Source organism: Cydia pomonella, chromosome 8 (assembly GCF_033807575.1).
Source record: "Cydia pomonella isolate Wapato2018A chromosome 8, ilCydPomo1, whole genome shotgun sequence".
Classification (NCBI taxonomy): Eukaryota; Metazoa; Arthropoda; class Insecta; order Lepidoptera; family Tortricidae; genus Cydia; species Cydia pomonella.
In genome coordinates, this window is record NC_084710.1 from 5,926,040 (window position 1) to 5,941,839 (window position 15,800).

Sequence of the window (15,800 nt, forward strand, 5' to 3'; positions counted from 1 at the left end):
AAAGGCAGGCAACGGGCGAACAAAGCTGCCGCACACAAAGGACGCTTATCGCGGGAAGTCGCGATTTGTATCGCGTCGTCAATGAGACGTCTCTCAAGCTCAAGCTTAACTTGCATTGCTTAGACTGAAGCAACTGTGATGAAATATCACTCAACTAAGCTGTTGGAGTTCAGTTTATTTAGCAAGAATTCTATTCATCGCTTGTACATAAAATATTTTAATCTGCTGGTCATTTCTCGCCAAATTACGTTATTCTATAGAAGAAGAGAAAGTTTTTAATGTCACGCTAAATCTCGACAAATGCTTAGTGTTGTAGTCAAATATTTGCCTTCGGCCCGAGACTGGTTAGTCGGAACGTCGGAAGGACTAAAGGAATTTAAAAACTTTATTCATTAAGTCTTAAATTAGGTTACCTTTAATTCTCTTATAAGATTTCTTAACCCGGTGTACTTTTTCAGGAGGCGGTACAAGTCGTTTGTCATCTGCGTATTCTCGGCTTCTATTTGGGATGTTGTCATATCTGAAAATGGCGTCAGCAAAACGTTATTTATAAAGTACTAGCCACGCACCCCGGCGTCGCAGGGGTAAGAAAATTATACACCTAAAGTTTCCTCAAGAATCACCCTAAGTATTAATAGGCGAAAACCGCAGGAAAATTTGTTCAGTAGTTTTTGAGTTTATCGTGAACATACAAACATACATACAGATGTAGCGGGGGACTTTGTTTTATAAGGTGAAGTGCAGACATTTTTATTTATTTATTTAGAAACAAACAGTCATACACAATTTGAAGTACAATTAATAATTATTTTTAACATGCAAAGGGACGGGATTTTTCTTTGTATACAGGTATAACCACATAGGTACGATTAAAGTTGAGACCGTTTGCCATTTGGCGTAGGCGGTCCTTTGCAAACAACAGTTTCGGGCTCGCCAATTTGATTGTTTACCTCGGGATCCACAAACTCATTCAATTTTAATTCAATTAGTTTTCCACTTTACTTGTAACTTTTTGTTCTTGCAATCAACAATCTAACGCGAGTCCCGGGTGTCGGAATGTAATTAGGCTTTGCTATTGGACCCGGGACGGTCACGTTTCTCAACAAACGTTAGAAAGCTAAAAGTTGGCTGCGGGCCAGCCTTGTTATCGGAGGCGGTTTAGGCAAATTTAATGTCCATACGGCTACACTTTATTTTTGCAAGAGTGCCACTGCAGGCGCCGGCCAAATGTAAAGCTCGGGGCTTGGGAGTGGCGGCGCTCGCATTTTTGAGCCATTAAGTATTAGATGGGGGCTTAGTTTACATCTGAGATAACATTTCCCAAAGTTGAACATTGTCCAATTTATTTGTTTTGTAAAATTGCGAATACTTTTAGAGGGTGAACTTGCAATTTCGTAAAGAAAGGGTTTCACGACAGTTATACTAATTATCCGCTGATTCTAAGTAACTCTATATTCTCAGTTTCAGAAAAAAATACCTTTGTATAAATAGCAATAAATACGGGCAGTAACTTAAATTCTTATTAAAAACTTTATTATTATGTGTATGAATTGCTACCTTATTTGCGAGATTTAACAGTTAATTCTACCAGCTAACATAAGGCAACAACTCAAAATTTGCATCTGATTACTTTGCCCCACATGTGGATAAAATGCAACTTTCTCATTAGTTTTGGAACAATCACGAGGGCCTTACCAGTTGGTGTGGTGAAATATACTTTATTGGCTGCTCCATAGTTCAATCCATCCGACCATATTCAGAGAGGATTTAAGTGGTAATCTCTTTTAGTGGGAATTATTAACGATTATTTTAAGCGTTATTTCACGATAAAAGAAACGAGAAAATTAATAGGAACTTCTTTAGGATGATATCGAGAAAATGAATGTTTTTCCCTGAGGATTCAAAGAGGATCGCTCGACTTACTCTGAAGCCGGCATAAGCTCCCTGACAACTATTTCTCAGTGCGGTATGCCGCTGTGTTTTACTTTATTTCAATCTTTGAATACTATTACGTGAATGTGGACTTACGAGTAAAAGCTTGACGAATAAAATGTTTTATTTCAGGTAATGTGTGTGTAGAAAGTCTAGGATTCTTTATAGGGAATACAACATTTCATCCAAAATGTTGGTTTAGTCGTATACCCAGCCCACATGAAACCAGAAACGGATTTGATTTCAGATTTGTGAACCTTGTTCTACCTATAATCCGACCGAAGATATTTTGAGAGTCCTACAAGAGCTTCATGAGCAAACTTTTTTTCATAAGTGTAAATAACTTGAAACACCTACCGCTCAGCCTTTCTATCCTGTCCCTCCGATCAGCGGCCTCCTCGGCCAGCTTGGACGAGGTCTTGACTCCTTCTCCAGACTTCTGCGTCTTCTCCATGATGGCGCACGCGCGCAGCACGAAGGCCGGCACCGTCTCCGCCTTCTCCTGTCGAGGGATCTCCACTAACGACCAGTACTGAGTCTCCAGACGGATGACGTCCTAGAAAGGAAAAATTGCGCTTAGAAAATCGGTTATTTATTTAAGATACATCGTCTCACTTCTACAAATTTACAGATGTTTAACTCCGAAGAACAAAGTAATAAGGTATAATACAGTTTGAGTTTCAACTAAAATCCTAATTAGGCTTGTACAATCCATTTAATTAAATTGGTTACTGGTCACGTACACGAGACGTACAGGCATTTTACTCGGCCCTGAGCGGTCTTTCACCAGTTTGGTTTTTCCGCCATCGCTCTACGCTACGCGACAACAATTTGTTCTTCACCACTTAGATGGTTGATAGTTTTCACCTGTGCGTTTCTCCAGAAGTATTTCTCCGCGGTAAGTATTTCCGTCCAATACGACCTTTAAACCTTCAAGAAAAGAGCGTACTCCCAGCCTAAAGACCAGCGGGTGTCTATGGGTGACGGTAATTGCTTATATCGGGCGATACGTTTGTTCGTTTGCCTCCTATATCACAAAAATATCTCTCTATTTGATTAAGTAAGTTGATCGGATGTGGTATAAGTGCTCGATAATCACCGATGTACATTCACGTCTGAAAATATCGATACGAAAAATATGCCAAAACTAGGTATACACTACCTTAATATATGGGCAATAAAGTCGTGTATAAATATTTTTGGCACTTTTTTCGTACCGATATTTTTCAGACGTGACCGTACCTTGAAGAACTTCTAGCAAATAATATTTATAAAATTTCCATCCAAGAATATATTGTTGCCTGCATCATTTCTAGTCCAATTGCCGTTGTATGCAAGTAGCCCAATAATAATGCATAGCTTGCCAGCAATGAAAATGAGTAGTGTTTAATATTTATGACGGCAATATGACAGGAACAGATCTTGAGCATCAATCACTCGCGATGGCGTTACGTGATTGTATTTCTGTGAGGCTCGTTACATCAATCTGTTGCAAACTACTTAGTGGTTGTTTTAATATTATTATAGCTTAATTTGACTTTGCATTGATATATTAAACGTTTCATTTGGGTCAAAAACTTTTTGTTGATTTATTGTAATACATAATATACATTAAACTCTAATTTCTTGTACCCTTAATAGGCATGTTCAAATCTTTCCACATCTTAAAAGCTTTTTTGTTGGTCAAAGCAAAACAATCTACAACATCTACAGATTGATTTAACGGTTTACCTATTATGGTTTATGCCAAAACCTAAAATTTTAATGAACGCTTTCAACATTTAAAGATACAAACCCGATAGGGTTTCACGGCGCTTTTCTGTTACTTTAACTGAGATACACGTCATACTCGTGAACGGGTGCTGTTTGTGGAGACCGGTCTGTTTAAGCTTACACGGGGTACAGGTTAATATGTTAAAGTATGTAACTTTACTTTTGAGTGACATTAACGTGAGACACTTCATTCGGTTCTTGTCTGTTTTAATTTTTGTGTCTTTTAATTATTTATATAAGAATTCAAGCCTTGGCGACCCTCTACATCTCTAAGGATAATTTAATATTTTTTTTATATTTTATCTCTGACACTTAGAGACTTATACATCTCTAAAGAATTTTAGTATTTTATGGTTTTATTTTTTTATCATAGTTTTTTTTGTGTAATTTGACATTTAGAGACAGTATACATCTCTAATAAAGTATTTATTATTTCATAGATTCGATATTTGTAATTGTTTTTTTTTTTTAATTTATTGTTTGTAAAAATGGACATGTAAAAGTGCCCCTGTGGCCTATTTGCTGAATAAATGTTTGATATTTGATATTTGATATTAAATGTATTTTAATATAGAATAAATAAATAAAAAATAATAAATAAATCAAATTGATAACCCTTTCATTTTGTTTTTTTTTTAGATCGGTTTGTACAAGAATAATAATCAGTAGTTACCTCATTCATTTAAAAACCTCCTAAACTTAGTGCGCTCACTATATACTTGGATAAGAACAAAACCCCATTTGTAATAATAAGTAACTTATAACCGAGATATGCGAAATAAGTTTTAAACTTAATAAGTATTAAAAGCTCTCAAAACTTATAATTAATAAGTTGTAGTGTATATCCCGTACAACTTATTATTTAATAAGTAAGTAAGGGTAGCCATGTGTAATAGAGTGAACACTTTAACGGCCGATACAGACGGACTGCAACCCGACTACAACTTGTATGGGAACTGCATGCCGACTGCACTCCAACTGCAACGTCGACGTGCAGTTCCCATACAAGTTGCAGTCGAGTTGCAGTCCGTCTGTACCGGCCCTAAATGTATTCTCTAAATACGAAGGTTTTTCATTTGTTATAATTTTCGACCCATTTATTAGGTACTTCATAAAGAACCAAATACAATCAACTATCATATTCCCAGCATTGTTTGTTTTTCAAAAGAGTATGATTAAAACATGATTAAAACTAACTAAAATTCTAAGTTGGACCCTACAATCGGCTTTAAACTTCAGTTGAATTGAGTGCTCGCTAACTAACACGTTGTAACATGGAAAAAAGAAATTTCAGTTAGCACCAGCAACTTGTGCTGTAACTGGCTTGCGGCGGAAATGCAACTCCGATGGTTATGGGTTGTTTACTCGGGTCTGTACCTACTGTAGGTATATAGTAAATATTGGTATTTTTACCTCATTAAACTGTATGTGTATTACATTTTTTTTTTTTTTTTATACTACGTCGGTGGCAAACAAGCATACGGCCCGCCTGATGGTAAGCAGTATCCGTAGCCTATGTACGCTTGCCTATGTACAGTTACATGCGCGTTGCCGACCCTAACCCCCTCCCACCCCTTGTTGAGCTCTGGCAACCTTACTCACCGGCAGGAACACAACACTATGAGTAGGGTCTAGTGTTATTTGGCTGCGATTTTCTGTAAGGTGGAGGTACTTCTCCAGTTGGGCTCTGCTCTAGATCTGGAATGACATCCGCTGTGCTGTGCCCTACCACACAAAGTGAGATGACATTCACAATGCCCATACCTCTCTTCTGGACGTAGTTTAAGGACGTACCCGGGTCCAACATTCTGTTACTAGTTGGAAATATATTTAAAAAGTGCGTATGAGACCACGCATAATGGAGGGTTTCATTAAATAAAAGCTTTACACAAAACACCGTACAATATGGTCCCGTCGCTTACGTCGTTACCACGTTTACTAAGAAGTAATACGAAAACTAAATGGTTATACCGTTTTTTGCATCACCAATTTTTACATTAAATTCTCTATTTCTGCTACCCGAAGGTTCTCTGGAAGAGATCGCTTTTTAGCAATAAGATTGCCTGCTCTCTCCTCTATCTTAAATCAATTGTGTTTAGGGTTCGGTAGCCAAATGGCAAAAATCGGAACCCTTATGGATTCGTCATGTCTGTCTGTCCGTCCGTATGTCACAGCCACTTTTTTCGAAACTATAAGGACTGTACTGTTGAAACTTGGTAAGTAAATGTATTCTGTGAACCGCATTAAGATTTTCACACAAAAATAGAAACAAAAAAAACAACAAATTTTGGGGGTCCCCGTACTTAGAACTGCAACTCAAAATGTTTTTTTTTCATCAAACCCATACATGTGGGATATCTATGGATAGGTCTTCAAAAATGATATTGAGGTTTCGAATATCATTTTTTCCTAAACTGAATAGTTTGCGCGAGAGACACTTCCAACGTAGTAAAATGTGCCCTCCCCCCTCTGTAACTTCTAAAATAACAGAATGATAAAACTAAAAAAAATATATGATGTACATTACCATGCAAACTTCCACCGAAAATTGGTTTGAACGAGATCTAGTTAGTCGTTTTTTTTAATACGTCATAAATGGTACGGAACCTTTCATGGGCGAGTCCGACTTGCACTTGGCCGCTTTTTTATTCGGTTGTATCTTTTACTTAGGTGTGTGTGCCAATAAAGAGACACTCCGCGCGTCCATAGGCAACGTTCCATCCATAGCAACATAACCGCTGTACAGTCGCCATGCACTTTTACGGCTTAACGCGAGCCTTCCAGAGCTATATAATACAAAAAACATAAAATAGTAAATATAATATGGGTACAATAAACAATTTAATTGAAGTGCGAACAAGCGTTACATTATACTCCAGTGCAAGTGAAACGTCGGGAAATTGGACACATTTGTTGCAAAATATAATTAAGTCCCCTCGGAGCGGAAAAAGTTTTAGTTGCAAATGTACTTTCACAGGCTCGTATCAAAACATGCATGACTTCGAAAATTCGACGTTAAGCTCATGCACCTAAAACCTATAATAGATTAACGGTGTATGAAATAACTGGTTAATGTTAAAATATTGTTTTTGTTGGTATACTGCCTTGTTATGAACTCAATCGGAAAGTATTTCTCTTTGTCGCTGTTAACTACGGCAGCTGGTCCCCCATTGTGTAACTTCCACTGAGGACTTTTAAAAGTACGCGATTCTGTTACAACTTCTATCAATATTGCGGAGTTTAAGTACTTAAAGTCCTTTGACGAAGTTTTTTTAGCTATAAATGCGAGCCACTTCTGTAAATAGCGTAAATTGACAGAAGTAATTTCATTCGGTTCCTTAAGAATAAGAATAAGAATGATTTATTGCAGTACTGTGTACATTTGTAGATGGTAATCCTGATACAATTTATTCGTTCCAACAGTTACCCATTTCGGGTATGCAATACTTAAATAACTTATGAACTAAACTTAAATAGCATGCAAAGATAATTAATAACATACCAATTAATGTTCAAAATATTCTTTTAAACTATAAAATGATTTATTAAGTAACCAGTTTTTCAATTTTACCCGGAATCGGTTACCTTCGAGTGCCTTAATATCAGCTGGAAGGTGATTAAATACCTGAATTGCTGTTACAAAAGTGCTCTTTTTGAATATGGATGTGTTTATTTTTGGTAGCATAATATTATATCTATATTGCGTCCTAGCGTTGCACTTTGTTGAAGAGAGAGCTGTAAAATAATTAGGCTGTTTTTTTACAAATAAACTTACTTCTAGAATATAGATTCCGGTCAGTGTAAGGAAACGTTTCTCTCGGAAAACGTCTCGAAGTGAATCTCTAAAATTCATTCGATAAATTATTTTTAGGCATCTTTTTTGGAGTATGAATGTTTTATTCACATCCACAGAATTACCCCAGAAAATAACTCCGTAGGTTAATAGAGGATACACGTTACCATAGTAGGCACTAATAACTATATTTTCAGAGCAATTCTCTGCTAGTATGGATAAAGCGTAACAGTTTTTGGATAGTTTTTTGTTTATTTGTTCGATGTGAGTCTTCCATTTTAAATGTGAATCTACTTGTACACCTAGAAATTTAATACTGTTTACTTCTTCTATAGTGGTTCCTGATTCCGAAATACTTAAAGAGACAGGAGAGGTCCCATAGTTTCTAAACTGAATAAGCTTGGTTTTATTTAGATTTAATTTGAGATTTAACTGGTTAAGCCAATCTATAATTTTAGTGAGAGCTACATTTATATCCCTTTGAAAAGTAATATTGGAACGATCACAAGAGAAAAATATGGTGGCGTCGTCGGCAAACAGAACACACAATTGGTTCGCTATAGTGGGAAAGTCATTTAGATATATAAGGAATAAGAGCGGCCCAAGTACGCTTCCTTGAGGTACGCCAACAACTACTTCCTCATAGCCTGACAACAGTGTCTCTATAGTTTTATTTTGCTTATTGTAACTATCCAATTGTAGAGCCTGCTTTCTACCACACAAGTAACTCTGGAACAATTTTAGGGCATTTCCTCTAATGCCAATATGCTCTAACTGTTGTAGCATTATGTCATGTACAACACAATCGAATGCTTTTGACATATCAAGCATTAAAGCAACGCAGGCTTTTCCCGTATTTATTTGGTCCCATATATTTTTAAATATTGAAAAGATGGCTAATGTTGTTGATTTGCCTTTTTGAAAACCGAACTGTGAATGGTTTAGTATATCATTCTTTAATAAAAACCGTGTTAGACGTTCATGTATCACCTTTTCAAATATCTTACTGAACGTTGGCAGTAGAGCTATTGGCCTAAAATTTCCCATTTCAGTTTTTGCGCCCTGCTTATGTAATGGTTTTATAATGGCTTGTTTTAAGTCATCCGGGTAACATCCAGTCTCGAGCGTTAAGTTTATTATGTACACGAGGGGTTCAACTATGTAATGTATACATGCTTTAACAATTTGTGTTGGTATTTCATCGTACCCTGAACTTTTCTTATTTTTTAAGCTGTTTACAATCTTTTTAATTTCAAGAGAATCAACAGGAGAATTAATTTCAAGAGAATCCTTTTCGTTTTACTGTTACGTGTATTACATAATCCTACCAGGGATATCACGAATGTTGCAATTTTCACATTCGCGAATACAAATGCGAATCCGCATGGCCAGGATGCGAATGTCCGAATGCGAATACGAATGTTAGGGAATATGTAGTATTCCTAATTAGAAAAAAACTGTTAGTAAATAAAACAGAGTTACTTTAGAACGGGATGTTGAAAAATGCTGTCTACTGGTCAAAATGCATTACTTGAAAACAGTTTGCGCGCAAATGGCGTACGTCGTAGTAGCGCCAAAATAATCAAATTTTTGTTTCCCTTCAATACCCCATGCTCTGTATTCAGAGCAACCCCGATAGGTGATAATAGGTAATGTGATAGGTTATTACCTATCACATTAGGAGATGAAACAATCATCATCATTCTATTTTTATTATTATTTCATTGCAAGTTTGAGAAAAGACCTATACAAATCTCGGCGAGAAACGGGGTTGCCGGCCGCGTATCCCTATCGATCTCGCTACGCTCGGCCGTCTATATCTACTTGACTTGCAACCCTTCGTTTTCCCGGCCTCAGTAATGTACTATGTGTCTATAAATATAACCTACTACGCATAACAGCGATAACAGCTACCTATTGAAAAACTCTTTCAATGAGAAAGACAACTGTCACTTGCCATATAAAATAATGTAATATACTGTGATTAGATTACTTTTTACGGTACCTTACCGATTTTTATCGTGTTTTCGTTTTTTAATCAATGCTACGGCTAGTGTTCGTGGTCTACCACGACAACGACGACGACGGTGGTATGAGGTTAGGTCTACCTAACCTCATACCAAATTTCATTTTCAAAACTTAAATGCAGGATGTTCTTAGTTGTATGTAAATGTAAAATCTTCGCTTTACTCGATCCAAGAGTCAAGTCGCGTAGCAAAGTTTCTCAAACTGAAAAACCGCGAAAGCAATATTTTTCTAACCTAATCCAAGCTATGCTCCGCACAATCAGGTCTCAAGTGGCTAAGTTTCCTGGCCCCATGCCAGTGGCGACAAAAACCTGACTTGTCTTTAAATCTCCTTCGCAAACTGAGGGCATTACAACCTGATAGTCTTCCAGTGAGTTCGCTCGAATGTTCTTGTTACATTGTACTGATATTTTCACACTCTGGGTGTTGGCCGTGCCTATATAAAGTCCGATTATACCGGAACTTGAGCCAGGTATAAATAAAATAAATAAATATTATAGGACATTATTACACAAATTGACAAGTCCCACAGTAAGCTCAATAAGGCTTGTGTTGTAGGTAAGGGTACTTAGACAACGATATAGCGAATAGTACAACTTTCAAACCATCACTTATTTTTTAAGAGATAAAGACGAGCCCACGTCGACGCTGCAAACAGTCATGCTGACAGCACCTTTAATGTTGATATAACTTTTTTTATTTTATTATCGGACATTACACAAATTGACCAAGTCCCACAGTAAGCTCTATAAGGCTTGTGTTGAGGGAACTTAGACAACGATATATATAATATATAAATATTTATAAATACTTAAATACATAGAAAACATCCATGACTCAGGAACAAATATCCATGCTCATCACACGAATATATGCCCTTACCAGGATTTGAACCCGGGACCATCAGCTTCGTAGGCAGGGTCACTACCCACTAGGCCAAACCGGTCGTCATTTATTGAATATTTATGGTATGAGGTACCTTTGTTTCTTACACATTTATTGTGTTGGTCGTGGTTGAAGTTGCTACGACCATGAGGTCTCCGAAACATTTTAGATAATAAGATAAGACAAGTACACGTAATTATGAAACGCGTGCTTTCCTTTTTAAAAGCTTTTATTTAACTTTGCCCTGTTAGTATGTATTATTTATATGAGGGTCAAATTTTGCCCGATTTCCGATTGAGCTGAAAATTTGCATACTTATGTGTCGGGTCGGGGGAATGCAATATATATTATGGTACCATCGAGCTGATCTGATGATGGAGACAGGAGGTGGCCATAGGAACTCTGTGATGAAACAACGCAACCTAATTGTGTTTGGGATTTTTAGAATTGTCTCAATGAGTATTTGTTGACTGTGGTAAGAAAAGTACAGTCAGCGATAAAAGCTTATACCAAAATGAAATTTTTGTCAAAAACTTATTGTATTGGAAAGGTTTATGTTTAATCCTATTTAATCATTCATTATTTATTGTAGTATCACTTTTACTAGGTGCCGCCAGTATGCATTTTTTGTACCCGACTGACTGCGTCAGAAGGAGGGTAATGTTTTTCGAACGTATGTATGTAGGTATGTCCATTTCTTTGGCACGCCCTATACAGCCTGAACGGTTGAACGGTTTTTGACATATGAGGTGTCGTTGAATTTGTTAGAATTGTGGTAGTGACATATAATCAGCGAATAAACTGTACTTTTATCAGTGAATTCATGTCATTCTTTAAAAAAATCACAAAAAAAAAAAACATCATCTCAGCCTTTTATCGCCCACTGCAAAGCTGATGAGTACGCTACTTAAAAAAAAGAAAAATACCAAACAATAACACCGGAAGTAAAGTCTATTTTCCGAGAGAAAATCAATTGCCTGGCAAAGGAAATTAAAGCCTAGCGGCGGAAAATTTATTGCTCGTCGGTAATTTTTGTCGGCAGACAATCTCCCATGTGTTTTGAAAAGTTAGTGCACAGGAAATGAAGCGCGAACGGAAAGATCAATTGTGTCGATTCTTTAAAAAATATACTCTGGCGGTGCTCCTATAAAATACGACATTTTGTTCATGTTATTAAGCGTCAATCTTCATAAGGTCCTATTGAGTACTTCATGTGCAGTTTAGTTCACTAAATATTGCACTAGGAGAGGAACTAGGTATATGAGTTAAAAACATCAACCTCAGATCTCGACTTGATGACAATGGGACCAACTGTGAAGTATCAAATTAAAAAAAGAATTTATAAAATATGTCCGGCCGATGAATTGAAATACATTAAAAATGCTTTTTTCATCACTTTTGTCACAAACTCAACCACCGGCAGAAAATACACAATCCCGAAGTGTTTATGTAAAACTAGGAAGGAGTAAAGTATAAAATGAACATTTCCCCAGCCGCAATTCGTTTCTACCATTGTTGCTTTTCGCCTTGTAAAAAGGACTGTAATGAAGATCGTTAGACCCTAATAAACTGGCATTTTAAGAGCAAAGGTTTAGTGCCGTTTTATTACACTAGTGTTCAGGGAATCTCGGCCGCTTGATGATATAGATCTATAGCGTATATTTACTCTTACTTTTACCAATAAGTCTTTAGCTGACTGTGTTTTGGGAACAAATAAAGTTATTTCTATCATATGTTTAGATTTATTTTTTAAAGAATTCTCATTATTATCCACTAGTCAAGCCATGGAAGGGCTTCGTCACTTTTTCTTTAGTAAGGTAAGGTGGGGTAAGACGAGACGAACATAGTTTAATTTGCTCGGGGCAAGACTAACAGTATGAGGATTCCCTACAAGTGTTTGTCTTTCCCTACAAGCTGGGGTGGTTATAGTAACGCTACCTCGTTTTAAGCAAAATAGGCATGATGGTTGTCGATTTGCGGAAAATGCACAGAAGAACTAACTAAATAACCAAGTGTTTGTCTTGTCCCGGTGATAGTCTTACCCCACCTTACCTCATATGACATCTATTTCAGTTTATAAGTCTTTCAGGCTAATTCGAAAGTGCACTGACATCATACCGATATAAGAATGATATTGGAATCATATCAATTAGCTGTCATTCGCGCCTTTATTTCGCTCAGATTTATCTGCACAAGTATAAGTGCGACCGAGAATAACAGCTAAATAACTGATTAAATTCCAATATCATTCTAATATCGGTTTGATGTCAGTGCACGTTCCAATTGGCCTGTTTAGTTGTTTCTTATTTTGAAATACATTTTATAAAATTTGACTCTGAATTAAGTATGTAGATTTCTAAAATGTATTTTCTTGCTAAGTGCCGTGATGGCACATATTAACGAACATCATATTATTTAATTTAATTAAAATTTCCTTTGAACTTGTTTTAAGTAGCTTGTCATGTCCTTTATGTTACGTTACCTAGAATCTCATTAATAATTTCACAGTTTGAATCTGCTTAAGAGGACTTTCAACACAAACACTAGAGAAAATGTCGTCTTTATAAGTATTCCTTCACTAATTGCTATTTCAGAAACTAGCAGTTGTGTTGACACCACAAAGCAGTTCTGTCTGGAACAATACACGTCTCAAGTTACTAGAAGCTCGGAACTATAAACTTAGGAGATATAGGACAGACTATATCTCCTAAGTACAGAAAAGAATAACAGTATTTAACTACTAATGTATAGCTGATAACAAGGCCGATATTTAATAGGGCGCCTAGCGCAAATCATGTTTTATTTTAGACTTGAAGTTGAAGTTTACGCGTTATGCGCGTGCCTTTTAAGCAAGTCAATATCAATAGATACAATTACTTAATAAACACTAAAACAACTTAACAGAAATGATTAGCGCCGCATAACATCGAGTCTGGACCACGTAAAGAAGATAACGGGGCATGCTGTACATAAAATATAGTTCATGTCATCCACGATGACGCGCAGATTTGTCAAATGTAGCCTTTAATAACATGACAATACGAGTCAAGGCATGCGTCGTCGTGAATGACACGATATACTTATAGATTTTCTTGGTGGAGTTTTTTCGACCACAGATTTAGGGCTGGTTGCACCTAACTGTCTAGGGTAATTCCACGAGACTGTAACGTCAGTCAACGAAAGAATTGGTAACTGACGTTACAGTCTCGTGGAATTACCCTCTCTCGACGAAATGATAGTTTGTTATAACTTGTTTGAGTTGTTTGTATGACAAGATTGTCAGTTTTTTACGTGATGACAGCTGCCAGCACCATATTTCACGTTGACCAGTTCATTAAGTGCGTAGTGCATTCCTCCTTTGAAAGTACGATAAACATTAAATTTACATCTTTATTTAACCCTCAAAGTAACATAAACGAAAATTTTGACCGATTCCATGATGAAATTAAAAACCTACTTGATCAATGCATTCCAAAAAAACCTTTCAAACCAAAACTCAAACCAAAAAGGCAATGGTTAACCCGGGGATTGAAAGTTTCATCAGAACACAAACGCCAACTAAAAATATTAATGCATCAAAGAGGCGACCCAGTTTTAAAACAGCATTTTAAAACATATGATAAAATTCTAAAACGAGCAGTATATATATCAAAAAAATTAACAATATTAATAAAATTAACAAATCCAAAAACAAGATAAAAACAATGTGGCAAATTATTGGCGAACAAACTAATAAAGCCAAAATAAAGAAAACCGAAAATATGAGTCTAAACATAAACGGTGGTATTATAAACGATCCGCAACTAGTGACGAATACGTTTAATAATTTTTTTGCTTCCGTAGGATCAACTACTGCAAATAGTACACCGCGCGGCCGCCCCGTCAATAACCAAACCACCAACACATTTTTCTTGTCGCCGGTACAACCCTGCGAGACATTTAAATGTATTCAACATTTAAAGAATAAAAACAGCTACGGGATTGATGAAATTCCTCCTTCACTTGTCAAATTATGTGCCACCGAGTTAACAAATCCTCTTACAGACCTGATAAATCAGTCATTTTCCTCAGGAATATTCCCAGATAGCCTTAAAATCTCACTAATAAAACCAGTACATAAAAAAGGAGACCACTCAGACACCCAAAATTATCGACCCATTGCTTTGCTCAATACTTTTTCAAAGATTTTTGAGTCCATTATGGCCAATCGACTTACATCATTTTGCAACAAATTCAACGTGTTTGATGAACGACAATTCGGATTCAGGAAACAAAGATCTACTACCTTAACATTATATAAATTTGTTCAAGAAGCCTTAACATTAATTGATAATAAAAAATATGCATTCGGGTTGCTCCTAGATATGAGCAAAGCATATGATCGAGTCCGACATGATATACTTATAAATAAGCTATACGGAGTAGGTATTCGTGGCATTGCGTATGAATGGTTTAAGTCTTACCTCAGGAACCGCCAACAAATAGTCGAAATAGAATTCTACAATGACAATACTAAAACAGTATCCAAAATAAGATCATCCACTATAAGAACAACTTGCTCTATCCCACAAGGTAGCGTATTGGGTTGCATCTTATTTATACTATATATAAATGACTTACCTAAATTACTTGACACTATTAATATCAAATCCCTACTCTATGCAGATGACATCTCAATCGTGTTTTCTAGCACGAATTCCACTGAAGTTACTAATACCCTAGACACCATATTTAATAATGTTTTACCTTGGCTTGAAGAACACAACCTAACTATAAATCTACAAAAAACGAACGTAGTTCAATTTAGACCACACCAAAGATTATCATTACAAATTAATTATTCATACCAATCACAAAATCTAGAATTAACCAGCACCTGCCCACTACTCGGCTTGAGCATAGATGAAAACCTTAACTGGAAAGCCCACATTGATAAAATCTCGGCTAAATTATCAAGATTTGCGTATGCGCTCAAACAAATATTATTAAACACCAATTTAAAAACTGCAGTATCTGCGTACCATGCTTTTGCACAATCATGGCTCCAATATGGCATAATTTTGTGGGGAAATAGTGTAAACATTAATGACCTATTTTTACTACAAAAAAGATGCATACGAGTTCTAGCCAAGACAACAACTGAAAAAAGTTGCAAACCACTTTTCGCAAAATTAAATATACTCACCCTCACATCCTCATACATCTTGGAAACTTGTAAATTTGTGCGAAAATACGAAGACTTGTTTAAAATCCAAAACCCCAAGCCACAACTACATAACTTGCGTAATCGGAATAAACTTGTGCAAGCAATTCCAGCCAACCTCCAAATGTTCAGTAAACTCCCTTACTCAATGTCCATTCGAATTTATAACCACATCCCTCAGTATATA

At 36.3% G+C, this 15,800-nt stretch overlaps 1 protein-coding gene across 1 annotated transcript in view; it reads right to left on the bottom strand.

The window, feature by feature from the left end:
• The window catches only part of LOC133520441 (uncharacterized), a 267,551-nt gene that overhangs the window by 8,296 nt on the left and 243,455 nt on the right, over window positions 1–15,800 (bottom strand). Inside the window, exons 5-6 of the mRNA XM_061854854.1 lie at window positions 2,290–2,488; window positions 414–520 (exon numbers count right to left, since the gene is read on the bottom strand). Of these exons, the coding sequence (XP_061710838.1) occupies window positions 414–520; window positions 2,290–2,488 (306 nt within the window). The remainder of the gene's footprint in view (window positions 1–413; window positions 521–2,289; window positions 2,489–15,800) is intronic.